This window comes from Trifolium pratense, linkage group LG6, assembly GCF_020283565.1.
Source record: "Trifolium pratense cultivar HEN17-A07 linkage group LG6, ARS_RC_1.1, whole genome shotgun sequence".
NCBI classification, from domain to species: Eukaryota; Viridiplantae; Streptophyta; class Magnoliopsida; order Fabales; family Fabaceae; genus Trifolium; species Trifolium pratense.
The window spans coordinates 13,521,406-13,546,416 of NC_060064.1; the positions used below are offsets into that span (position 1 = coordinate 13,521,406).

Genomic DNA, 25,011 nt, shown 5'->3' on the forward strand with positions numbered 1-25,011 from the left:
ATACAATAACTAAAAAGCATAATATAGTTTCTCAATAATTGAAAAAGGGAAAAAAGAAAATATAAAGTTCAAAGCTATTGTCATGTGAGCGTGTAGAAAATGAACATATAAAAAATAAAACATGAGAAGCAAAAAATTGACAACAAATATGTTATATCTGTTGGGGAAAATCAGACTGAATAGTCTCTTTAGAAATGAGAACAACTCTACAAGTGATGTTCTTATTTCTTTCTTAGCATTTCCTTCACGAAAAGCATATTTTTGTTTCTTATTGCTGTATAACAAGAAAAGAAAGTAGAAGTTATTCTTATGGTATATATTTGCTTTGCTTTGCAATTTATATATATGCTTTTCTTGACACAAAAACTATGCCATAAGAATCTCACTAGTATTTGATCTATACAAGAGACATGTATGGGATAGTTTTCTAGTGTAAAATGTTGAAGCATATGTTACTTGGTTCAAATTTGCAAAAATTTGTAATAGACCAAAGACATTAATCCTCTGTGACAATATGATCTGGTTGAATGCGTCTTTGGCGAGATAGTAGTGGTTAGAACTTAGAAGAAAATAACATATTGAGAGGAAGGGTCATGAACAAAAGATTCTACCTCATGTAAGAGGCAGGCTCAGAATTTCACCAAAGGAATCGAAGATTGTACCTCGGCATTAGATTTTTTTGTGCTAGCAATTTGTGCAGCCAAACTCCTACAATAAAAGTAAATCAAGATAAATCAATCAGATTTGGTTTTTATGAAAAGAAATTAAATTCAAACAAAAGAAGAAATTCAAATCATTAAATCCTCACCTAGTGAGTGATGGGTCGATGAATCGGATCCGCTTGTTTCTTTTCACATGTCTCAGTTTTTCTGTGCAGCAACAAAACAAAAACAATTGAATCCGGTTGTTCCTTAGGCTCGCACAAGAGCTACATAAAATTCAGAAGTGTGACTCGGTATGAAAGTGTGTTAAAGTATGTGTCATTTTAGAGTAACAAATATAATTATAAAATGGTAAATCTCTCAAGGAGTCAAGATAATTGTGTCATTTTCCCTTATTGTATTGTATGTATATATGTATATTTCAGAAGTAATTTTTCTAGTCCTCCTAGCCAATTTTTTTTTGTAAACTGCAAAATTTTATTGAAAGAGTTCTCAGCACAAGACGTGCACAGAAAACTCCAAACAGTTATAAGGAAAAGTCCATAAACTGGACCGAACACTAAAGATCCAATACAATGAAAACCAAAACCAGAGAAATAAAAAATACAGGGAACAGCAACATAGGGGCAAAGCAGCAGAAAAAACTGCACACCCGCAAAAGACTAAACAGTACACTATCACCTTGTCATGCATATCGCTGCCGGTTCCAAATTCCATTCATAGAACAAACACGGAGATACTTTCGATCTTCCTATCCACCATTTTCAAGAGGTAATTTTTACATCATCCAACACACCTGCCATATCAATAAACCCGTTTTCAAAAATATCCCTTTTTCGATAACGCCACAGTGACCAAATAACCGCATTCCAGATCATCGCCATAGATTTCCTCTTGTGTTTACTACCTGGAGTTGAAGCCAGCAGGTACATACATAGTGGCAATAAATTAGGCACAACAGTACGATAAAACTATAGAATTCTTCAAGGGTGGAGAACATGTTCAATTAAACCACAAACAAACCCTATTCAAAATCTTTTTTTTTTTTTCACTATCACTAAATAGATGATTAAATTCCAAATTTTTGTCAATGAATAATAATAAAAAGGACTATATGTAACTGCAAGTAATTTATTACCTGAGCAGTAATTTTAGAGCCAATGCGTCCGACAATGACATGACACTGACACAGAAAAGGAAGGAATGAATTGAAAATCCAAAGAGAAAGTATCAGCCAAACAAACAGGGACAGTATTGCTGACCTAATGAATTCAAAACCTAAATGAGTATACTAGAACTTTCCGAAATATTGAGAAAGCAAAGTTCACTAGATATTTTGTATACAATTATGATTATTCTGCTTGTATTACCACAAAAGAAATCACCAGAACTCAGCAAGACCAATAGGAAAAAGATTTTATTTTTTTTCATGAATCATCAATATTTTGATAAAGAAAACTTTCAATGGTAAGAAACTACATGTTGGTGAGAAATCCTGAAGATTTCAATCAAGAGAAACAGGAGAGTTTGGAGATTAATCATGAACTAGGGGCTCACAATAATTTTGATATCGAGTGATGTTATTTTTGACAAACACTTTTTGCAAAACTTTCAATACATTATTTTAATGAAGTTACGCTTTGGTCCCAAAAAATTAGGTTGGTGTCAATTCAGTCCCTAAAAGTTAAGCAGCGGCAATTTAGTCTTCAGAAGATGGAGAGTGACATTAATTTAGTTATCTAAAGAAAGTGACATGATTAGGAAATGCCATCAATTTAGTCCTTAAGTTCACGGTTTGTGCACAGAAGGATTTTTTTATGTCAATTTCCATTGTTAAGGAACTAATGTCACTTAAGTTTCATACTAAAAGTAATGTCAACAGAGCCTTTGAAGGAAACAAATGGATTATTACACTGTTTCTTTGTTTAAACATATTGGGATATCAGCAGGTTATGAACAGTGTTTGTGCAAGTAGCATTACATTTTTCTGTTAATTCCCAAAACAAAGGATATTGAACCCCCAGAACTGATCAGGGTAGACACCCAAAATTTCTTGGTAAATCATTGATTCTATGTAAGGACATATTATGCATAAATAGTAATGAGCCCCTTGAATCTTATATGTTTATGAATGAAGCAAGGTTATTGCCAGTTTGAAGCAAACACAATAAGCTTGTCCTCAAACTGGAAGGCTAAATAAATCAAACACTACCCACCATAATTTTTAAATAGTTCTATAACATTAAAGATAAGTGCATTTTAAACTGACAACTTTTTGATGAAATGAATTGAAGTTTATTTATATACTGCCCATTATGGAGGAACAATCAGATATTTTCTTCATACCCAAAAAATCAGGAGATTGATGATAACTAAGAAGCTAGAACACAACAATGCATTATGAAGAAATTTAATGAGAAAGATTTGTTACTGGTAGAATAAGTCTTCTCTTCCGGTAAATATACTTGGAGGGTGTTCTGGAAAAGGAATAGGAGAACTCAGTTCAGCATCAAACTCATGACTCTGTTCAGCATCACTGACTTTTTCTACTTGTCCAGCTTTTGTTGGTGTTTCAACCTGCTCATTCATGGAATGATATAATACAGTTAAAAATATTGGGGGTTAGCTTCAATCCGTACCAAAAAAAAGCATTATCTTATTTCTTCCATATACTATTTGCAAGTCATGCTCCTAAGAAATCTCTCAAGTTCACTAATTGAAGGAGGGAGATACACTATTTGCAATTTTGGAAAGCGATTATAATCAGCAGACATATACAAGTAAAACAGATCATATAAAGCATAAGTATATGGATAGGAATTTTTACCTTGAGCTGTCTCTTGTACTGTGATTGGGGATATATGTATCCATAGTAAATGGATTGTGAACCAAGGGAAACTGTTATAATGGTGTATAGCTGCATATTAATACATCCGAAGAAAGGTAACATCAAACCGGCTAACAGAGAGTGGGAAATCCAGATAACAATAATGATTTACTAAGTACAATAACTCATCAGTCTTCAGCTAGAGTCCTTACCACTGCCATATAGAATTGAGTTGGGAGCTACATAAAGAAATAAAACAAATCATTAAGCATACTGATAATGGAAGAAGTAATAGCAAACTTTAAAGATAGCTCCTAAGACTTAAGAGGAAAGCTACTTTAATATTTAAGACACGAGAGAGATACTCACAGTTGTAGGTTCCAGCATGCACCCAAATACGTTGAATAGATCTCTGCAGTACATAAACATACCGTATAAAAATAGTGAATGAGCCATGCTAGCGGACTAGGATCAGTAAGTGTATCATTAAAAATGAGAATAAAACATTCAAAGATGAGATTATATGTCAATATTTATAGAAAATCCATGCTGATTTTTTTGTTTCCATTTTAAGCATACACCAAATTGCTTCCTACAGGATATACTTCCATTGAACTACATCCCTAAAGAGAATTTGAACAGTTTTTTTTTGCAGAAATCACATTCATCAATCTAGTAATGTGAGATCTCAAATGACATAATCAAGGTTAAAAAGATTACATTAAGTACCAAGATGTGTTATAGATACAAATAGACCAGCAAAACAGACAAACAGATAAAACTGCATAGTTAACAATCAATTATTTAAGAATAAGCCATCATTTTAGCTCCTTGAATGTCATTCTCTATCCAATTTTTTTGACACAAAGTATATAAAAATCCGTCACGTTGGTCCCTAACATCTTAATAGCATGAATTAAATTGACAAATTTATATACTTTTTAGGGACTACTAATTATACTGATATATTTTAGGGACTAAATTGATGATTTATTCATTATTTAAACCGAATCAGACAAGCAAAATGCAAGCAGCCCTTACAAAATCTCATTGAAAAGCTAACTTACCCAATAATCCAAGTGATCAAGAAAGTTGCAGAGAGACCATCAGTAGATTTTGCTCTATAGTTAGTGATTATTTGAGGTATCTCAGCAACAACCCAAATAACAACACTTACTAAACCTAAGGCGAAAGAAGCTGTCTCCTTCCCACTGCTCATATTCTTTCTGGCTAATTCCAAACAATGCTGATTACTTTGACACCACGGTAAAATGTTGAAGCTCTCAAACACTCCCATTGCGTCAAATAAACCGATATCTACAATCCACAAATGAAATATCAAATAAACAACAACAAAGCCTTTAGCACTTCAAAATGGTACTCTCCGGTCACTATTATAAGTCAAAATTTCATTTATTAGATTCATTGAATGTATGTGGTCGATATTATAAACCAGATACATCAATTATTCAACTAACTCGTGTCAGAAGAAAGTCAAGAAACCAAATTGGTCAAATGAATAACTAATGTATCTCGTCAATATTATAATCACACATCACATGATGACAGACACATACATACATATATATATATATATATATATATATATATATATATATATATATATATATATATATATATATATCACATTATGGCAATAACAAAAAGAAGTAATACTATATAATAAAATGGAATCTTGAAGAAGTTAATGGGTTTTTCATGTGAATCAAAGAATGAAAATTGAATATTAAGAAACCAACAACATTGAATTCACATTGATTGATTGATTGAATGAAACGAACAAGAAGAACACATTGCAAAGAAAAAGGATTGATTGTGAAGTGGAAAGTACCAAAGTTTGGGTCAAGTTGTTACATTTGCATGCGGCGCATTCGCAATCGCAATTAGAAATGAATGAATACTTCACTTCAATTTCGATCAGAATATTCAGTGTGTCTGTTGATGACCTATTCGCAAGTGTACGAATTGCCACGTAGTAATAAAAATGAGTTGTCGATCCACATGGATTGCGCGACTAAACAAGTATAATAGTGTCTATAAACATCATGCAATAATAAAACATAAATTGGGGATTTGTTTGAGTGATTGATTGGTATGAAAAACGTGCTTAGTAATAAATGGAAAAGCGAGGTAGAATCATCGGAATCACCTAGTCTATAGCTTAATCACATGCAATCTACCGTATCATATGAAATTACTCAAGTGTTCACAACTGGATCAACAAATTAGTGAATTGCAATCTCTTGTCAAAATCCACTCTATTCGTTGTCGATACTCCCCCGATCTCTCGGGTGTAAGCTACCTACAACGAATGATATGAAAGCGCGTTGATCATTCGCTACACTATGTTTCAATCTCTCGACCGGAAACACTCGAGTGCTTAATGCAATTCAGTTCAGAAATTAAACTAATATTCTCATACGTGACTTAACTCAAAATTATTATAACACTAATGAAGGATTATAAGGCATTAAGTACAGATTTGCATTAAGTAAACACTATAAAAAAGAGTAAATTCATACAATATAGCAGATTACATTAGATCCATCTACATCCTAAGCTATCCTAGATCCTACCTCCACAAGAAGTCTAGCTCCTCATGTTGCTTCGTTCGCCTCTTCGCTTCAACTTCATGGCGTGTGAATCCATGCTGCTGAGGTGCTTGAAGCTATCCTATGAAGTTCAGGATCCAACTATGAAAGCTCCTAAAACCAGATTGTAGATGAACAGTAGCAGATTTTCCACCCCAGAACCAAAAAACTGAGATTTCAATATATAGTATACGCAACCACGCCGCGCGCCAGATCTGCCACGCCGCGCGTGGTTGCAAATCCTCTGTCCACGCCGCGCGTGTACCTGCCCCACGCCGCGCGTGATGATATCTGAAGGCTCTGATCCTTGATTTTGACTTATTTGCGCCGCGCGTGATGGTCCCTACGCCCCCAGCGTAGTTCAACTTTTCCATCACGCCGCGCGTGACCATCCTCCACGCCGGGCGTAGTTGAACTTGGCAAAAACACCTCTCTGGTCAGTGAATTACGCCGCGCGTGATGAGGTCCCACGCCGGGCGTAATTCAAGTAAAAATGGGTCTTCTCTGATGCAGCTCTTCACGCTGCGCGTGGCCTTCCCACGCCCCCAGCGTAGTGTATTTCAGCATTTTCCTGCACATTTTCCTGCTTTCTTAGATAACAAGTAATCATGCTTATGAATAGATTTCTCTTGAATTTATTGCTTAAAACCTACTAAAATGCATCTAATGTTGCTAAAATAGGCATGGATTAGAGAGTGTGACGATCCGTCATCATCTGTTATTTGACATGATTTTATTAAGAGAAATTGAAGAAAAATAATTTAGTCACATGTATTACCTTTCTTTTATTTAATTATAATTATTTAACCCATATGGTTTACATTTTCAATTTTCGTCAAAAAAGTGGAGGATAAATATTCAAAAAAATAAATAAATAAAACATTTTTATCATTATACTACTAATGTTTAAAATTACATTAAATGATTAAATAAATAAAAAATTACATTAAATGTGACGGTCTTCTATCCACTCCAAATCACTCTATTTTGGAGGATTTGAGTTTCATGTTGTAAAATTTTTGCGCAGTTTGACATAGTATTAGGCCACGGCTTTTCATTTGAAATGAGACGGTTTTGATATTACATTTCACTCATCATTTTTAAATTAGACGGATCAGATCAATTACTGCATGATGCAGTAACTGTGACCAACTTTGTTCTCCTAGCAGATGCGATTGCCGAAGTCTCCTTACCTCTCACACGTTTCTCTAATGTATTTTCATATGTAAACAAAAAAAATTGAATCAATAAAAAACCAGCAAAGCATCAACATTAGAGTATTTCACTTACCGGCAGCGAACACGTTTTAGTTGGTTTGCTTCCTATGTAGCGAATTAAACCAGTTAGAAAAAAATGCAAAACAAACTTGAAGATTCGATCAATTGTGTACTAACCTCTTTTTGTTGCCTTTGTTCTTCACTTGTTACGTAATTTCAAGCCCAAATGCGCAACAAACTGTTTGATTTTGATGAGCTTTTTAAGTTTTAGGTTTTTGGAGAGTTTTTAGAAAAATTTGAGTTTTTGTGTAACTATTGAAACGAGGAGTAAGGTGATGCGGCTCGTTATATATAGAGAATGTGTTCGCATTTTACAAAGTGAATGATTTTTTTTTCCAAATTAGGATGTAGTTTCATCCTGGGAGTATGAATGATGTAGACATTGAGGTTGTGTAAAAAAGAAACCAGTCACTCGCTACATAAACAACAAACTGAGTTCACTATCTATATAGCGAGGAGATATATTGGTCATTTTAGGGGGCACGAGGGAAATGGTGGGGGACAAGAGTAAACTTTTTAGCTATTTTAACCAAGATATTGAGCTTCAAACGGTCAATAAACTCCCCTACCCGGTCGAAATAATTTTTAACCAGACCATATTTACCTTGCAGACATAGTTTTAAAACCCGGACCGGTGATCAACCAGTTCAAGACACTGGGTCACTGGGTTACTGGTTGGACCAACGAGTGTTCGCTTGTTTAACGTGTGCAAGTATACACAGTCAAATTGCAGCAAGTAATAAGATAGAGTATCGTACCCACATGGATTGCGAAGGGAACTTCATTTCAATTTTTATTCAGACAATTCTTAGCTTATGAGCATATGAAATTAACAAAACATCATTTTGGGTTTTTATAATAGAAAATGTAAATGACAAATAATAAAAATAGGTTTTGGTAACAATAGTTGGAAAGTGTTGGAATCAATGATCAGTCTAACTAGCTTCAATGTTTGTGTGTGATAAGTATTGTCATGGCTATTGTGACCAAGTTTGTCTTGTGGTGTATGTCTACAATGTTAGATAATAAAATGAGGGATAAGGTGGGTCCTATGTCTAGGTCACGTTTAATTCATTTTAGTCCAGAAAACCTTGCTTGTTTTAATCACTATTGCCTCAAAGCTTATGTCTAAGTCCTCAAGTAAGAAGTATGTGTCCATCCTCTACTTAACCATATTAGTTCATTGAATCCATTTACTATTAGATGTCTCATAATAATAATAATAAACTTGTATCTAATCCTAAATTGATCAATCTCATAATCAAATATATAACAAAATAACAAATGGCTAAAATAGCATACCAACACACAACACATCACATGTTTTGTTTCTCTCAAAGGAATTTTTTGCACAAAAATAATACACGAGGAAAACAACTAACATCTAATAGAGGAAATATAATTCTCGCATAATCTAAGAAACATTCTTTGGATATAATTATATCTTTGTAAGATTGACACCTTATTTAGGATTCTGAACTACAACTACACAAGTAACAACTTAAATCCTTAAGAATGTAGCCAACACTTTCATTAACCTTAAATATGATCATACATAATGGACCACACAACTAGCCTTGGCACCATGAGTTTGTTGAAGTGTTTTGCTCAAACTCGGCACCAAAAGTATTTTAGTTGCTCAGAGGGAGGAAGTCAATTTCTCTGCATTAAAGAAAGGAAAAGGTTAATGAATTGTCGTTTCAAACATGAAGTCTTTGTCGAACAAAGTGTTTTCATGACAGTAGAACATGAAAATCAGCATGTCATAAGTCAGAAAGATAATAAGAGTTGTATTTACCTAAAATGTTCAAGCATATATATGTAATGTAGCATCTGGATTTGAATTAGAAATCTGCAGGAAATCATACAACAACTACTTTTAATATCTAACCTAAATTTGATGTAATTATACAAGCATCACTGATTAATTAATATGATCAAGTGCAAATAAATATGTCACATACATAAAATCTAGAAATTTACCACATGCTTAAAATATCAGGATGCAGACCATGTTCCCTTGCAAATAAAAATGACATTATCCCTTGTCGAAGAACAACCTGGGAAGTAATTGAAATGATATTAGTAGAGGGAGCCAATTCAGCAAATGGAAATTAAAATGTAAAATGTAACGACCTCAAGGGTTGGATTAAAGGTGTCACATCAAGGAGTGAACAAGGCAACAATATATGCATTTAGTGAAGAGATAGAAATTCAAACTTCACAACAACACTTGCCTTCATTGCAATTTACTGTGTTGTTGTATGGACTCATTCAGACCCAATTCATCACAAAAATAAGAATCTTCCATAGAAATTATAAAATTGCTTTGTGTGTATACAATTCCATCGTCCCAAAAAGTTTTCAACTCTTGACAGTCTTCAATCCGTATTTTGTAAAACTGTGGCAACTCAACATAGGAAGGGAGAGAACTTTGACCGAAACATTTGAGGTTGGGAAGATTTTCTAGTTCAATAAACTGCAATGATGGGAATATGATCTTCTTAGCCTTCTGTTGTACACAATTATTCCCAATGATCGCTTTCATCTTCTCGCATTGACGCACATCAATATGAAACAAATGTCTTTAATTTTTGCAATTCTACCTGCACACAACATACATATGCATGTGATGTATTTTAGATTCAAAATTAATAGAGTAGTTCCATATAATGATCACACAAGATAGGAAACCTCGTGCGTGTACCTTGAATTTCTCTGAATTTTGAAGATAATATATTATCATATTAAGGTCTCCATGTGTGTACGTATCAATCCAATCCAATTTTAGTTTATGAAGGTTGGGTGTGTTTACAATAACATTTCCATGGGGAAAGGTTCCCATATTTAGACACTCTTCCATTGACGAGACCATGATATCATAGTCATACGCTCCCGAACAAAAACATTTGAGCTTCGGTACTCCACGAAGCTCTAACACCTTTAATTCTGGAAATGAAATCTGAATGTTACTTTTATTGATTTCCCTGTCCTCTTCCATTGACGAGACCATGATATCATAGTCATAATTTCCTGAACAAACACATTCCAGCTTAGGAAGATAAAGAAGTTTCAATTCCTCCAACTTAGGAAATAAAGTCTTGACTTTGTTGCTTCCTTCTATATATTCTTGTTGGTTTTTTTTAGAGGAAGGAGGAATACAACTCACACAATTTTATTGATATTATCATCCTTTAAATACATGAAAAACATAACATAAAAAACATAAACATAAATCAGAATTAAACTACCTTAAATTTGTAACACACCAACTAATACTCATAATTCCTATAGTTAAAACTAGTAACAATAGGAATCCTAAGAAACTCAATAAACTCTATTAAACTATAATAATAATATTGATTCAAACTTTCAACACTCCTCCTTGAATCAATAGTTATTGACTTCAAATTTCTCTTCTTTGGACTTCTCTAATGAACTTTGTAGATTTTCTCTGCTTCAAAACTTGCCCCTTCATGACTTGCCACATGAGCAAAATCATTAGAAAAATAAACTTCATGTTCCCGAAAGCCTTTGTCAACCAATTTTTCCTGAAATTTGCTCTTAGAACCATTATGATCAAGTTTAGTTCTATAAACCCACTTAACATTATTCAACTTTTGATCTCTTGGCTTGTCTTCAAATTGCCAAGATTCATTTTTCTCTTTCATATTTTTCTCCTCCTGCATGACAACTCTCCAACCATCCATGCTTGCCACATTTGCATCACCCAAAGGATTGACCATAGCAACATTGCACATTTCAAAAATTTCAGCATGAGGTTCACACTTTTTAACAGAAAAATTAGCATTATCATCAAAAAAAATTTCTGCAGTTTTAGAGTTTTGGCCTTGGAGAATTTCTACTCCGTTCTTCTCTTTATTTGAGGCTTCTACTACACTTGTAGATGCATGCATTGTTGTTTGCTTCCACTCTATCGGAAAACTTCTATTTCTTATTTTAATAGACATTAGTTCACCACCAACAGGATCAAATATGGTGCATTTCATGTCATTAAAATGCAAAGTGTAGTGTTTTTCCAGCATTTGTCCAACACTCAACAAATTTTGATTCAACTCAGGCACAAATAAAACATCAGAAATATATTTAGTACCTGAGAGAGTTTCAACAGCAACAACTCCCTTGCCTTTGACATCAACACTTTGTCCATTGCCAATGGTAACTTTTGAAACAATTGTTTTGTCTAACTTCTTGAACAACTCTTCATCATGGGCCATGTGATGTGTGCATCCACTATCAACCAACCAATTTTTCTTATTTTTGTCGGTAGACAAACATGTTGCTGCAAATAAGTATTCCTCCTCCTCATTTTGATCAGCCACTTGTGCCTCAACTTTAGGTTGTACTTCATTTTTGCAAAATTTTGCAATATGACCCGGCTGATTGCATTTGTTGCAACGGAAATTAGGTCTACTCCAGCATCTGAAATGTGGATGATTTGTTTTTTCACAATGCTGACATGGAGGATAATTTGTCTGCTCATCTTCAGCTTTACTACTCAATTTATTAGAACCTTCTCCTTTCTGGAAGTTGTTCCATTGGGCCTTTTTCTTCTCTCCTTTGTGGCCTTGATTGAGCTTCAACTTTGCTTGTAAAGCACCTTCAATCGTGCCTTCCTCCCTCATAAGTCGCCTTTGTTCTTGGGCTTGCAAAGCATACACCAATTCTGACAAAGTAATGGTTGACAAATCTTTGGAGTTTTCTAGAGAAGAAATGGTGGACTCAAATCTCTCAGGAACAGTTACAAGAATTTTTTGGACTATTCTTGTATCAGAAAATTCAGTTCCAAGCAATCTTACATTGTTGACGATGCTTAGAAGTTTGTCAGAATACTCCTTGATTGTTTCTGATTCCTTCATCTGTTGCATCTCAAATTCTCTGATCAAATTCAGCACTTGCATCCCTTTGATTTTCTCATTTCCTTCGTACTCCTGCTTGAGAAAATCCCATATTGCTTTGGCTGACTTCAGAGTCATAATTCTTGTAAAGATTGCTTCAGAAACAGCAGAAAAGAGATAAGACTTTGCCTTTGATTTTCGCTGCTTTTTCGTCTTATGAATTTTAATTTGTGCAACCGTTGGATTGTCCGGTAATGGATCAATCTCATACTCATCCTCAACAGCCTCCCAAAGATCATTAGCTTCAAGATAAGCTTCCATTCTGGTTGCCCATAAGTGATAATTTTTACCCTCAAAAACTGGCAATTTTATGGCTAAGTTTTCTGATTGCATTTTGATCTCTTTTTTCTTTTTTTTTTTGTGTGTGTGTTTGATGGAACTCTCAACCTCACTAGGTCCCTTAAGAAAAAAGCTCTAGATATCACTGTTGGTTTTTTTTAGAGGAAGGAGGAATACAACTCACACAATTTTATTGATATTATCATCCTTTAAATACATGAAAAACATAACATAAAAAACATAAACATAAATCAGAATTAAACTACCTTAAATTTGTAACACACCAACTAATACTCATAATTCCTATAGTTAAAACTAGTAACAATAGGAATCCTAAGAAACTCAATAAACTCTATTAAACTATAATAATAATATTGATTCAAACTTTTAACAATTCTTCTTCCTTTGTTAGTATCTCCTCCATTATTTCACATTTCTTAACTACTAATTTTTGAAGTTGCACAAGGCTTTTGGCCATGGAATGAGAGAGCAAATTCTTCAAATTGTGGCAATTTGAAACACCAATATCTTTTAGATTCTGGAAGCTTACAACCTTCGTAATATTGTGTTTCCATATGTGACTCAATTTTGGCAAATCATTCAATGTCATCTTTTGCAGCTGAGAATGTATGGTAGCATCCATTCTTTTTGTAAATTCTCCTACTGATTCAAACACCTCAACCAAAGAATCACAGTTACTTACAGTGAGCTCTCTCACATGTTGAAACATTTGTATCTCATTGTACGGGACAAGCACCACCAGTTTATGAAATCCTTCGATGCATGTTTTAGAGATTTTTATGAAGTATCCTTCATTATGAAGTTTGGTCCAGTTGAACATCTTGAATCCTTGTGATGATGCCATCTGTAAAGCATTCACTCACGTGTTTTTCAAGAAATATTACCATAATTTTAATCTCAAAAGTTTAAGCTTGCAATTTTATTGATCATCTAGACTGCTACAATTATAAATTACCGGAAAATTAGAGTTTTGAGATATGAGACTTACAAATGCTTTTGAGATATGCATTGATATCTCTATTATGTCTAAAGTTGTTGGTGGCAGAGACAATCCGTAACATGTGATGCTCAAACTTCGAGAGATCCTCAAACTTCGGTGTTATCGAGAGATCCTCAAGCTTCGGTGTATCAGAAAATCCTCTTGAAAACACTTCCATATTGGGACAATCTTTAATATACACGTTTTGCAGCGATGGAAAATCAAGATTATTGTGACATTGAGAGAAGGCCTTTAGGTTGGGTAGCTTTGTAAGAAGTAGATATTGCAATGCATGGAACACAATCTTACTTGAACTTGCTTCTATTTTTCCTTGATGAAGTACTATTTCTTCCATGTTCGCACAATCTCGTACTTTTAGCTTCTGAAGATGCTTAAGACCACTCATGGATGAATGAGAAAACAAAATGTTGATTTTGTGGCATGCTTCTATACATAAAGAGGTTATGTTTGGAAACAAGGATTCATCCATTAGTGGGTGACATGTTATCCTTACGTGATCTCCCTCTTGGCCATCCTACAAAATTGTTTTAAAAAATTGATTAAAGTTATATAATAACCACTATTAGTATTTTTTTAACTATGTCAAGCACTATTGTTTGAAAAAAAATACATGGAAAATAGTATTGTTACCTACCATGTCTTGTTTGTCCCAAGACTCGTATATTCCTGAAAAGGAAAACCTCACAAGATTTGGAAGCTCTTTCAAGTGAAGAGACTTTAATCGAGTAAAAGTGTTTATTATGTCATCTCTTTCTTCCCTTCTAGCCATAATGACCTTTAATTTGGCACACTTTTCAATTCTGATGGTTTGCAGGTGTGAAGGAACTAGGAAATTGAATTTTTCTTCAAAAATAAATAATACATCCAGCAAATCACACTTTATTATGCAGAGCTCTTCTAGAACAGGCATATGAATTTTTTTTACTTTCTTGTTTTTCCTTTCAGAAATGTAAGGTATGCGATCCTCAAGTGCTCGGGGTAGTGATACTTCCTGCAAACACAAGAAATTAATATTATTACAGAAGACTTCATGCAGAAGAGGTTAAAAGTATGTGGCATGAATTTTTATACCTTATTAACTCTCTTGGTTCTCTGACGAATAAATTTGGGTAGAAATGACCTACATCCTGGTAGGGCCCAAGTAGAAGAGCTTGAGTTATTTTCTGAATATGTGACAATGATATTATCTTGATTTGTTTGGATGTGGGGTGGTAATAAAGATATCTCCAACATAGGACACTCTATAATCTCAAATTTTGTCAAGGATGGGCATTGAAACTCAAGAGAATCTGAACAAACATTGATAAGCTTTGGAAGTTCTGAAAGTGACAAATAACTTAGTTTGTTAAACCCAATAGTTGTCGCATGTCCGTTAACATTGGCATCCTCTTTATCATCTGTGCTCCAAACCACTATGTTCTCAATCATTCCACAAGAGATTACTTTTAATTCCTCAAGATTTGTGATTACTCTAACAATGTTAGAAGTAAATACATATTTTAAAGAGTCACAATTTGAAATTGTTAGAAATCTCAAATTATGAAAGCCTTGAACACAACATGGAACATTACCCCACACATATGATAGCTTAAATATGTATGATATCTCAAGTTTTCTTAGCTGAGGAAACAAACAACAATCCGGTGCATCGCCACTAGATTCAGAACATTCTTCCAAGTCAAATATCATCTCTAAGGAACTGCAATCTTTTAACAATATTGTTTCCAATTTTGGAAATTGTTTCATCCAATTAGATGAAAACAACTTGGCACTAATTGATGAGGGCATGCAACCAAACCGGTCTGAATCAGATCTATGTAATATTTCATGATCTTCAGTGTTTGTTGAATCAGTTAATTTAGTTGTAGAACTCAATCCCTGAACACATAATAAAATTTAATTAATTGATGAAACATATTATCTATTAACAGTAAACAAATCACGTCAATTGGTTAACACATTTCAATTGAAAGAAATATAGACATGGCATTTTTATTTTTTTTACTTATCATTATTATTTATTTACACATCACTATAAAAAAAGTTTAAATACTCTTAATTTAATATCTAATGCACCATTCAAAAACTCTCATCTTCTAATTCAACACTCTTAATTTAATAATATATAACATGAATAATAATAACTAACAAAAATAATTTACTCACATGAATTGGTTGACGGTGCTCATCCGAATAAAGGGAGTTGCTAAAGCCAATCAGACTTCCGAGGAACTGCAACTCCAATTTCTCTAAATTTGAGAATTCGATCACAGCTTTATTGGTTTCACTGTGATCATGTGCACGAATTATTTCCCTCAACTTGGGCAGCTTTATTAGAGACAATGACTTGATCAATGGGAAGGCACGCCAAGGAGTATTGCAATCTACGACACACTCAAGATTGGGGCATGATTCTATCCTTAAATGATTCACATATTGGAGTCCACAATCATCTAATTCAGAGATGACATTTTTCAGGTCCACAACTTCTTCTAATATGAGAAGTTCACATTTCTTGATCAGATGCATGGTCATCATACTACTCTTAATAGAGTTGTAATCTAAATCTGTTAAATGTATGACATTCAACTCCAAATATCCATAACGATCATAAGAATCATAAGGATCTGCATAAATCCAGAATTTTTCTAGGTTTTTGAATATCAAATCATTGGGTAAAATTTTTAACATGCTTACTCTGATCTCAAAAACCTTAAGATGAGAAAGATATCTTAACTCTTCGAGAAATTCTTGGTTTTGCAACCGCGAAAATGTGTCTGTCCTAAAATAAAGTTCTTCCAATTTTGACAGCCTTGCAAAGACATTAGGAGAAATGAAGTAAAGATAATAACATCCTGTCAAATCCAATAATTTGAGAAATCCCAGGTTACCAATTTCAGCTGGAAGTTCTTTAATATTTGAGTAGGCAAAGCTTAGGATTTCTAGTTTCTTGACCTCTTTACCAATTATAGATATATCTCCAACATCACATCCTTCAAGTAGCAATGTGTGAAGGTTGACCGAGGTGTTAACTGAAGCGTGAAAATGAGGTGATGTTTTTGGAATGCGCAAATTTTGCATATATAAAACTTTGAGTTTAGTCATTCCATGGATGAAGTTCTCCGGCCATGACGTCCTCTCTCCATCTTCTCTTTGTGATTGAACTTGTAAAAGCTCTAGTGTTGGACATTCTAGGTCACTTTCTAACTGAATCTTCTCATTCAAAATAAGTGACATTCTATGGCATTTTTCTTGTCTCTGTTTCACCACCTTCAAATCGGAATTACTCTGCACCAAAATTCCAAGTTCTTCTCTGAAGGAAATTTTTAGGACAACGTCACGCACAACATCATGCATCTTTATGCACCCTGGCTCTTCACTATCTAGCAATAAGAAACATCTTTTCAAACTGTTCACCATATCATTTACCAGATTTCTTGCTTCCCAAACTGCATCAGTTGCATCAAACAACCCCAAGCCAACTCCATGACGTAGTAGACTTTCAATAGGAATGTCAAAGTCCTCTGGAAACAATCCACAAAGGAAAAGGCAAGACTTGTGTTCTACACTGCCCAAAAAGTTGAAGCTAAGTTCAATACGTGAATATACATATTCCTGCATGTCTGGGAAAGATGATGCTTGGGAGTGTCTCAGTTTTTGAAGGGCAGCCTCCCATGAAATCTTTTCCTTTTTGCGAAGTGCTCTCCCAATTGTCGCAATAGCAAGGGGCAAGCCAGCACATTGCTTTGCAATCTCTCTTGCTATTGGATTGATATCATGTTTGTTTACAATACCTCCTGCCATTTCTTGAAATAGGCTCCAAGCTTCATTCTCTAGCAACACAGAGACCTGTACATTCTCTTGGCTTCCCATCTTTTGGCACACCTCTTCATTTCGTGATGTGAATAATATCTTTATAGCCTGCTGATGTTCTTGAGAAGAAAGTCCTATCCACTCAAAGTTAAGCTCTTCCCACACATCATCTAGGACTATTAGCACCTTGACCTTCTTATCGTTAAACTCCTTCAACCTCTCAAGTATTTCCGAACCCCTTCCTTCTACACTCTGTCTATTCAACACCAATCCTAAATCATCAGCAATTTTTCTTTGGATCTTGTCGTAATCCGGATTTAGGGATATGACAGCCATAACAACTTTATCAAATAACTTATTTTCGACAATTTTGATGAGTTCTTTTACCAATGTGGTTTTTCCTACTCCTCCCATCCCACAAATGCTAATTCTTTTGAACTGCTCATCATTCAGTTTCTCTATGACTGTGATTATAATTTTGTTTCTGGACTCCAGACTCTTAATATCTTTCAGAAAGGTTGATCCAAGTGCCGGTGGAGCTTTAGGATAGGATATAAGTGGAAGTTTGCTTCCTTCCTCCTTCAATCTTGTAATATCTCCTGTTTTTGCAGTGGCTTGCTTACCTTGTGAGTATTTCAATGCCAAATCTGAACACTGGCCGCCAAAGCATTTCTTGTTCTTGTTATCTCTATTTTCATAGAAGCTTTGTAATTCAACTTCAATTGCTGCCACGCTTGAGAGCCAGTTTGACAAGTTAGGTGGAATTGCGTTTCCTTTTGTGCTTTCTGCATCCACCCACCCTTGCAACGATTGTTTCAAACTGTTCAACTTCTCGAGTTCTTCCTTCAAATTGGCTATAATTTTTTTGTGTTGGATCATGTATTTAAATTGCTTCAAGGCAGACTTCACTCCTAGTTCTCCAAGTTTGGAGATAGCTCCTGTTGACAGTTCAGTACAATCCATCTTTCTTTGCTGCAAAGGATAGTAAATGACAGTATTATGTTAGTTTAGTAGTATAGTAATAGAACTAAAGTTGTGTTTCAGAATGAGAAAATTGTGTGTGAAAAGAATGACATAAAAAATATTAGTATAGAACAATGGTGAGCAATTCATACGGTTTATATTAGACTAGTTGTGCGAAATAACATTTGAGAAGAGTGGGGGATTAGAGTCTGCATGATAAGACTTTGTTTGTTACGAGAAAAAATAGATAAGAGAGAAAGAGAAAGAAATAATGATTTTCTCTTGATTTTCTCATGGGACTGGCTACTTAGGTTATTGTTTAAAAAATAAAAAATGATACTTTTTGTATTGAAAATTGTGTATTTATTATTTTGACTAGTGTTTGATTTATCATATGTTTCTCTCTTTCTTACATTTTTTCTCTACTCATTTTTTTTTCTCAGCCAAACACGCGCTAATGGAGCGCAATCAACAGAAATTATCATAGGTATGTGATAACTCACTTTATGTGATGTTTTTAGGAAGTTATTACTTGGATTATTCCCTACCAATATGGTGATTAATCTTAATTTGAGTCAATAAAAGTAGATCATTAAGTAATTAGTAAATTATCGAGTCAAGCACACTATGTGCTATGTTTTGTGGATTTCATGTTATTTTCATGTGCAGAGTTTAGCTTGATGATATCGAGTGTCATGACAGTCCAGCGAGAGCTTAAATGCAAAGGCTTCAGCGCTTTCATCTGATAACCAGAGTCGTGACATTTGAGTCCGTACAACTGAGAAACGTGGCAGTCAAAGAGAAGTCAGGGCGTGAGCTGGCAAATGGATAAGATCAATTGGTTTCGGTCAAAGGCAAGACAGCTGGCGTCTGGAGAAAAAGCATCTAAAATGCAGGACAGCTGTTACCTCCCATGTGCTGACAATGTACTATCATAATACAAAAGAAAGGAATGTGCTTTATTCTTTGGGCTATTCTTGGAGGACAAGTAGAGAAAGCCCAATCCATATGAATTGATATATAAGGAGACATAAAATCTGAAGTAAGGTGTTTGGAAACCCTAAGAGAGAATTTGGTAGCCTCCATCTCCTTCACAACTTCATTTTCCATCATTACTGTCCAGTGGAGCTGTCAACTGGAGTCACGACGGTGAAGATCATTAGCTATTCTTGGTTGTGATCTACTAGGTTTATCATTTCTAATTCTCTTTTGATGTTAGTTATGTGTAGACTTAGATCTCTATTTGTATGCTTCACTAAGCTCACCATGAGCTAAAACTCTTGTTGTTGGAATTATGTGATATTCAATGAAAGTCTAGTATTATCCATATGATTGATTATGGTGTTTATTGCATTTTTAATTCCTATGATTTTATGATATATGTTTGATTCAAGGTCCGACAAACTTAGAATTAAATACAAGTTTATTATTATGAGACATCTAGTAATAAATGGAACTTAGGAATTAATATGGTAGATTATGGACACATAACTCTTTCTTAATGGACTTAGACATAAGCCTTAAGGCCATAGTGAGAATGAAGCGTGCTAATCTGAACTAAAACGAATTAAGTGTGGACCTAGACACAGTAATCGCCTTATCCGCCGTTTTACATCTAACGCTGTAGACATACACCCCTAGGTAAGCTTGCTCACAAATGTTATGACACCCGTAATCAGTCACAGATACTAGATTGTTAGTTGAATGGATCATACTTCCAACATCACTACCAAATTTGATCTTTAAAATTCCCTTTTTAAATATTCTGTTTACAAACTCTGAAACAATGATATTATTTGGTTACCTTATTGCTCATGAATTGAAATGTGAATTTGTTTGTTTAGTGAAAATGTTCCCTTAGACAATCCTTGTGGGTACCATACTCTTTCTTATTACTTGCTGCAAATTGATTGTGTATACTTGCACACGTTAATCAAGCGATCAGTATGTCAGGGAATGGTCTGAAAATTGTATGCATGGTAAAATGTGTTGTTTTAAAAAACCTAAAGGATATTGTTAGAAATAATATAAAACCATTGATATATGGCTCTATCCTAACACCTTAAGGTTTTGGGATAATCGGTTATTTGACATGGTATCAGAGCCTCTATGACTAAGTGGTCTAGAGTTCGATCTCCGCTCCCCTCACTTTCTAATTAAAAAGTGGAATTTAAGCATATGGTAGGTGGGCCTATGCATTATCCACGCTTCAAGCCCAAGTGAGCTCTTGCGTGAGGGGGCGTGTTAGAAATAATATATAACCATTGATATGGCTCTAGCCTAACACCTTAAGGTTTTGGGATAATTGGTTATTTGACAGATACAAAAATGAGGGAAGAAGAAGAAGAAGATTTTTTTTGTGTAAAAGATGTATTCTAAAGTTTGCAGCGTTGGTATGTCAAGTGCGACTAAAAGTCTCGTATTCGACGGAAAATTGGACGTTGAGTATTGTGTAAGTGAAATGACTCATATATCTAATAACTTGAGATTATCCGAAAATATGTGGTGTCTATAATTTCACTTGTATGGAACATGGTTGTCAAAATCAGGATCCCACTAAAGATCATTGGGGTATAGAAAAAGCGTAGATCGTAGGATCGTAACAAGGATCGTAAGATCTCACCAAATAGACAATTATAAAAATAACTAAGAAAAATTAACTTAACATAAATAATTTATTATACTAATTTTTTTTATAATAATAATTTATTTATTTTTTACATATAAAAAGAAATTAATAAAAATAATCAATTAAAAACACTCATTGGTAGGTGAATCCCATTATCCCAAGTATTTAAACCAATTAAAATCCACCGACTCCATTAAAGGATGGCAAATTTCCAAGTAATTAAAGCAAACAAAACCCAACCGAGTCCCAAGTTCAGTGAATTCCTCCTTTTCGATGGAAAATGATTCAGTATTGAGTTGAAACGGTGCAATCTGGACCCGGGTTAAACGGGTCGAAACGGGTCAAACAGTGTAGGCGCGGGTCAAAACAGTCCAAATCTGGGTAAAACGGGTGCGAGAGAAAGCGCGGCTACCACGATTTCACGAGTTTCCTCTGCGTTCTCACCGCTCCGGCATATTTAGCGATTTTTTATCCGCTCCGACACGGTGGAAGGAAAATACACGTGAGATCGTAAGTACGATCTCACGATTTAACTCCCACACTTAACAACCATGGTATGGAAGAAAAAAAATTCCACTTGCGGTTGCTCTAACTCAATGTGATCTCATGGTTTCTAAGACAATGTTACTCATAAATATTCTTCTCATCTTCCCTCAGAAACATTATCCAAAACAATGTGAGGGATTCCCCACCCTTGTCCTTCCTCCCCTCCCTCCAATGACCTCCGCTACAGTTTTCTCCTAACACTCACCAAAACGTGAGGGTAACAACTTACGCTCAACTCAAATTTGATAGAAAAAAAATAGTTTGAACTCCAATGTGTGCATGCCTCAATTGTTGTAAAATTAATTTATCACGTTTACATTATAAATTTCACTAAAATATAATTTGGCTCTTAATAGATTTCTTATTTCATATTTTGAACTAAATTGTCATTGATTACATGTTTACATTGTCAAGATAGTCTAAGCCAGTGACAATTAAGATCCATGTGTGTTGTGTAGGGTAGTTGTGTTAAAAATTTGGGAAGCCTCAATTTGCACAATCATAAAATATGAGGACCATTGCAATTAAACTTAAAAAATAGCTATAAGCACGAACCCCTGACAGGACACAAATGCGGGCACGTCGGCACTGCTAATATAAAAAACATAGGACGCTGACACCACTAAATATTTATAAAAGATCTAAATTGAAAATCAATATATATACATGTGCATCTAAGTTGAACAAGTTATTTCGTTAAAAAAAAAGTTTTAAAACAAGATGCAATAGTATACGATCTTTATTTATCCATTACTATCGGAAAAGCTAAGAATATTGTAATCAAAATGTAAAGTATTTAATCCATCATTGATCAACATTGTTTTTTTGACAATCTTTAACCGTTGAAGATATGTGTGATATGTTATGTGTCTAAGGAGAGTAGAAACAAAGAAAATAAATCTTTTGGGATACTTGTCCGACACATGTTATACGAGTTTCTTACAGGTGTCAGACATCGATCCAAGGAGTGTCAGAGTAAAGAAAATTTTTTTGATCGTTAAACGGTGGACAACTCATGTTTTTTGATATGAGATGGGACAACCCAAATATATAACTAAATCATGTAGTTACATCAAGGAATCCAAATCGGAGTCCATTAAGATCAATTTGACTTAATTTTTAAAATGTTATTTCAAAATATTATATTATGGTGAATTACACACTTTTTTGTTACTATTTTATTGATAAATTTATATGTAATTTCAAACAATACAATAACTAAAAAGCATAATATAGTTTCTCAATAATTGAAAAAGGGAAAAAAGAAAATATAAAGTTCAAAGCTATTGTCATGTGAGCGTGTAGAAAATAAACATATAAAAAATAAAACATGAGAAGCAAAAAATTGACAACAAATATGTTATATCAAGTTTTTTTACTAAGAAATAAAGAATGTCATAAAATCTTACCGGAAGAAGGAGCACTTGAAGATCAGAAATGAGAAACAATGGGTGCTGAGCTGATTATAATGAATGAATGATAATTGCAGTCGCAAATAACTGAAATGCACAGGAAATTAAATTACTAATGTTTAGATTAAACTGACTGATAAGTTTAGTTTACTAATAAAATGAAAACAAACACTTACCAATTAAAATAAATGCGTCAAAGAATATGGACTCAAACGAAGGTATATATATTCGGAACAATGAATGATACAACTCCGGTGAAGCAAATAAGATAAAGGCACGATGCTATATATAAACATATGAAAAGCATAATCAGATTTCAATACTTTGTCCAACACAGAAGCAAACTATGACCAAAGAAAAAGATCAGATGCATATTCCACCAATTGAATATGTGAAAGAAATCAAGTAATGTTCTTATTTCTTTCTTAGCATTTCCTTCACGAAAAGCATATTTTTGTTTCTTATTGCTGTATAACAAGAAAAGAAAGTAGAAGTTATTCTTATGGTATATATTTGCTTTGTTTTGCAATTTATATATATGCTTTTCTTGACACAAAAACTATGCCATAAGAATCTCACTAGTATTTGATCTATACAAGAGACATGTATGGGATAGTTTTCTAGTGTAAAATGTTGAAGCATATGTTACTTGGTTCAAATTTGCAAAAATTTGTAATAGACCAAAGACATTAATCCTCTGTGACAATATGATCTGGTTGAATGCGTCTTTGGCGAGATAGTAGTGGTTAGAACTTAGAAGAAAATAACATATTGAGAGGAAGGGTCATGAACAAAAGATTCTACCTCATGTAAGAGGCAGGCTCAGAATTTCACCAAAGGAATCGAAGATTGTACCTCGGCATTAGATTTTTTTGTGCTAGCAATTTGTGCAGCCAAACTCCTACAATAATTTTTACATCATCCAACACACACCTGCCATATCAATAAACCGTTTTCAAAAATATCCCTTTTTCAATTAGAGCCAATGCGTCGGACAATGACATGACACTGACAGAGATAGGGATGGCAGAAAAACCCAAACCCGTGAGACCCACCCGAACTCAAACCCAAGTCAACGGGCGAAACCCGAATTGACTGGGTTTGGGTTTGGGTGACACCCGAAAATATGGGTGTGGGTTTGGTATCACTCAAACCCACACCCGAAACTCATACACCCACCTGAAAACATGTTAAAATTACCTAAATACCCCCACATATATATAAGTGTAAAAGTAAAATTAGGTTTTTCACAAACCACAAACCAAAATTGTGTTTGAATTTTGCTTAAAAGTTGGAAGAACTTAATTTTGGTTTAGTTGTAATTTAATTTCTTGAAAGACTATTTTGTAATTTTAAATTCCCTTGTAATTTTAAACCTATGTTTTTGCTAAGTGATTGACAATATGTTTAAATTCCATTGTTTTTGCTTAAATTTACCTTGTTTTGCTTAAATTTGCAAAGTAGTACAAAATGTGTTGTGGGTTTGGGTTTCGGTGTAAAAAACCCGAACCCAATGAGTGTGGGCGTGGGTGTGGTTTTGCCACCCGAACAGATTTGGGTTTGGGTTTGGGTGTTGATTTCGGGTGTGGGTTTGGTATCACTCAAACCCGCACCCGTGGGCGCCCATTGCCATCCCTAGACAGAGAAAAGGAAGGAATGAATTGAAAATCCAAAGAGAAAGTATCAGCCAAACAAACAGGGAGAGTATTGTGGGTCCCACCACGATAAACTCTGGCAAGAAAATGCAAATACGAACAACACATTGGCGGCGATGGATGAAAATATGAATCTTCAGAATCTCAGCGAAATGGGTATCGTATCGTATCTATGAGAAAAGCAAAGGTTTTTGAAGCCACGAATAATCATCAAAAGATAACAGCAGAGCATAGGTAAGATTGACAGAAAATATAGGAAGTCCTTTTTAAGGTAAGACCATGTATGATGGTTACTAACATTCAATACCATTTTTTCACTTCCCAACACTTCACGTCATTTTCTCTTTCTTCCACCTAATCATTCAACATACATTCAACTTTTATCCTCTCCAATAA

The 25,011-nt window shown here is 34.3% G+C and overlaps 2 protein-coding genes and 1 long non-coding RNA gene across 6 annotated transcripts; all 3 read right to left on the bottom strand.

The window, feature by feature from the left end:
* Nucleotides 1-1,343: 1,343 nt before the first annotated feature.
* Nucleotides 1,344-5,422, bottom strand: LOC123888585 (lysosomal amino acid transporter 1-like). Of its 2 annotated transcripts, none has more exons than XM_045937660.1 (8): nucleotides 5,342-5,422; nucleotides 4,557-4,806; nucleotides 3,859-3,901; nucleotides 3,702-3,728; nucleotides 3,490-3,579; nucleotides 3,094-3,239; nucleotides 1,801-1,845; nucleotides 1,344-1,458 (listed from the first exon to the last, which is right to left on the bottom strand). In XM_045937660.1, the coding sequence occupies exons 2-8, from the start codon at nucleotides 4,784-4,786 to the stop codon at nucleotides 1,446-1,448; spliced, it is 594 nt and encodes a 197-aa protein (XP_045793616.1). In that variant the 5' UTR covers nucleotides 4,787-4,806; nucleotides 5,342-5,422; the 3' UTR covers nucleotides 1,344-1,445. The 2 variants fall into 2 exon arrangements, with proteins under 2 accessions (XP_045793616.1, XP_045793617.1); XM_045937661.1 differs by having other exon boundaries at nucleotides 1,344-1,569.
* A 3,434-nt stretch (nucleotides 5,423-8,856) lies between these two features.
* On the bottom strand, nucleotides 8,857-10,339 carry LOC123888587. Its single transcript, XR_006802210.1, has 5 exons — nucleotides 10,086-10,339; nucleotides 9,515-9,984; nucleotides 9,362-9,438; nucleotides 9,177-9,230; nucleotides 8,857-9,040 (listed from the first exon to the last, which is right to left on the bottom strand). It is a non-coding gene; the product is annotated as an uncharacterized LOC123888587 (long non-coding RNA).
* Nucleotides 10,340-12,744: 2,405 nt separating this feature from the next.
* LOC123888584 (disease resistance protein At4g27190-like) lies at nucleotides 12,745-23,937 on the bottom strand. Of its 3 annotated transcripts, XM_045937657.1 has the most exons (8): nucleotides 23,765-23,923; nucleotides 23,137-23,242; nucleotides 22,958-23,047; nucleotides 15,764-18,382; nucleotides 14,669-15,475; nucleotides 14,232-14,588; nucleotides 13,586-14,111; nucleotides 12,745-13,441 (listed from the first exon to the last, which is right to left on the bottom strand). In XM_045937657.1, the coding sequence occupies exons 4-8, from the start codon at nucleotides 18,371-18,373 to the stop codon at nucleotides 13,392-13,394; spliced, it is 4,350 nt and encodes a 1,449-aa protein (XP_045793613.1). In that variant the 5' UTR covers nucleotides 18,374-18,382; nucleotides 22,958-23,047; nucleotides 23,137-23,242; nucleotides 23,765-23,923; the 3' UTR covers nucleotides 12,745-13,391. The 3 variants fall into 3 exon arrangements, with proteins under 3 accessions (XP_045793613.1, XP_045793614.1, XP_045793615.1); XM_045937658.1 differs by lacking the exon at nucleotides 23,137-23,242 and having other exon boundaries at nucleotides 23,816-23,937; XM_045937659.1 differs by lacking the exon at nucleotides 23,137-23,242 and having other exon boundaries at nucleotides 23,765-23,937.
* Nucleotides 23,938-25,011: the final 1,074 nt, after the last annotated feature.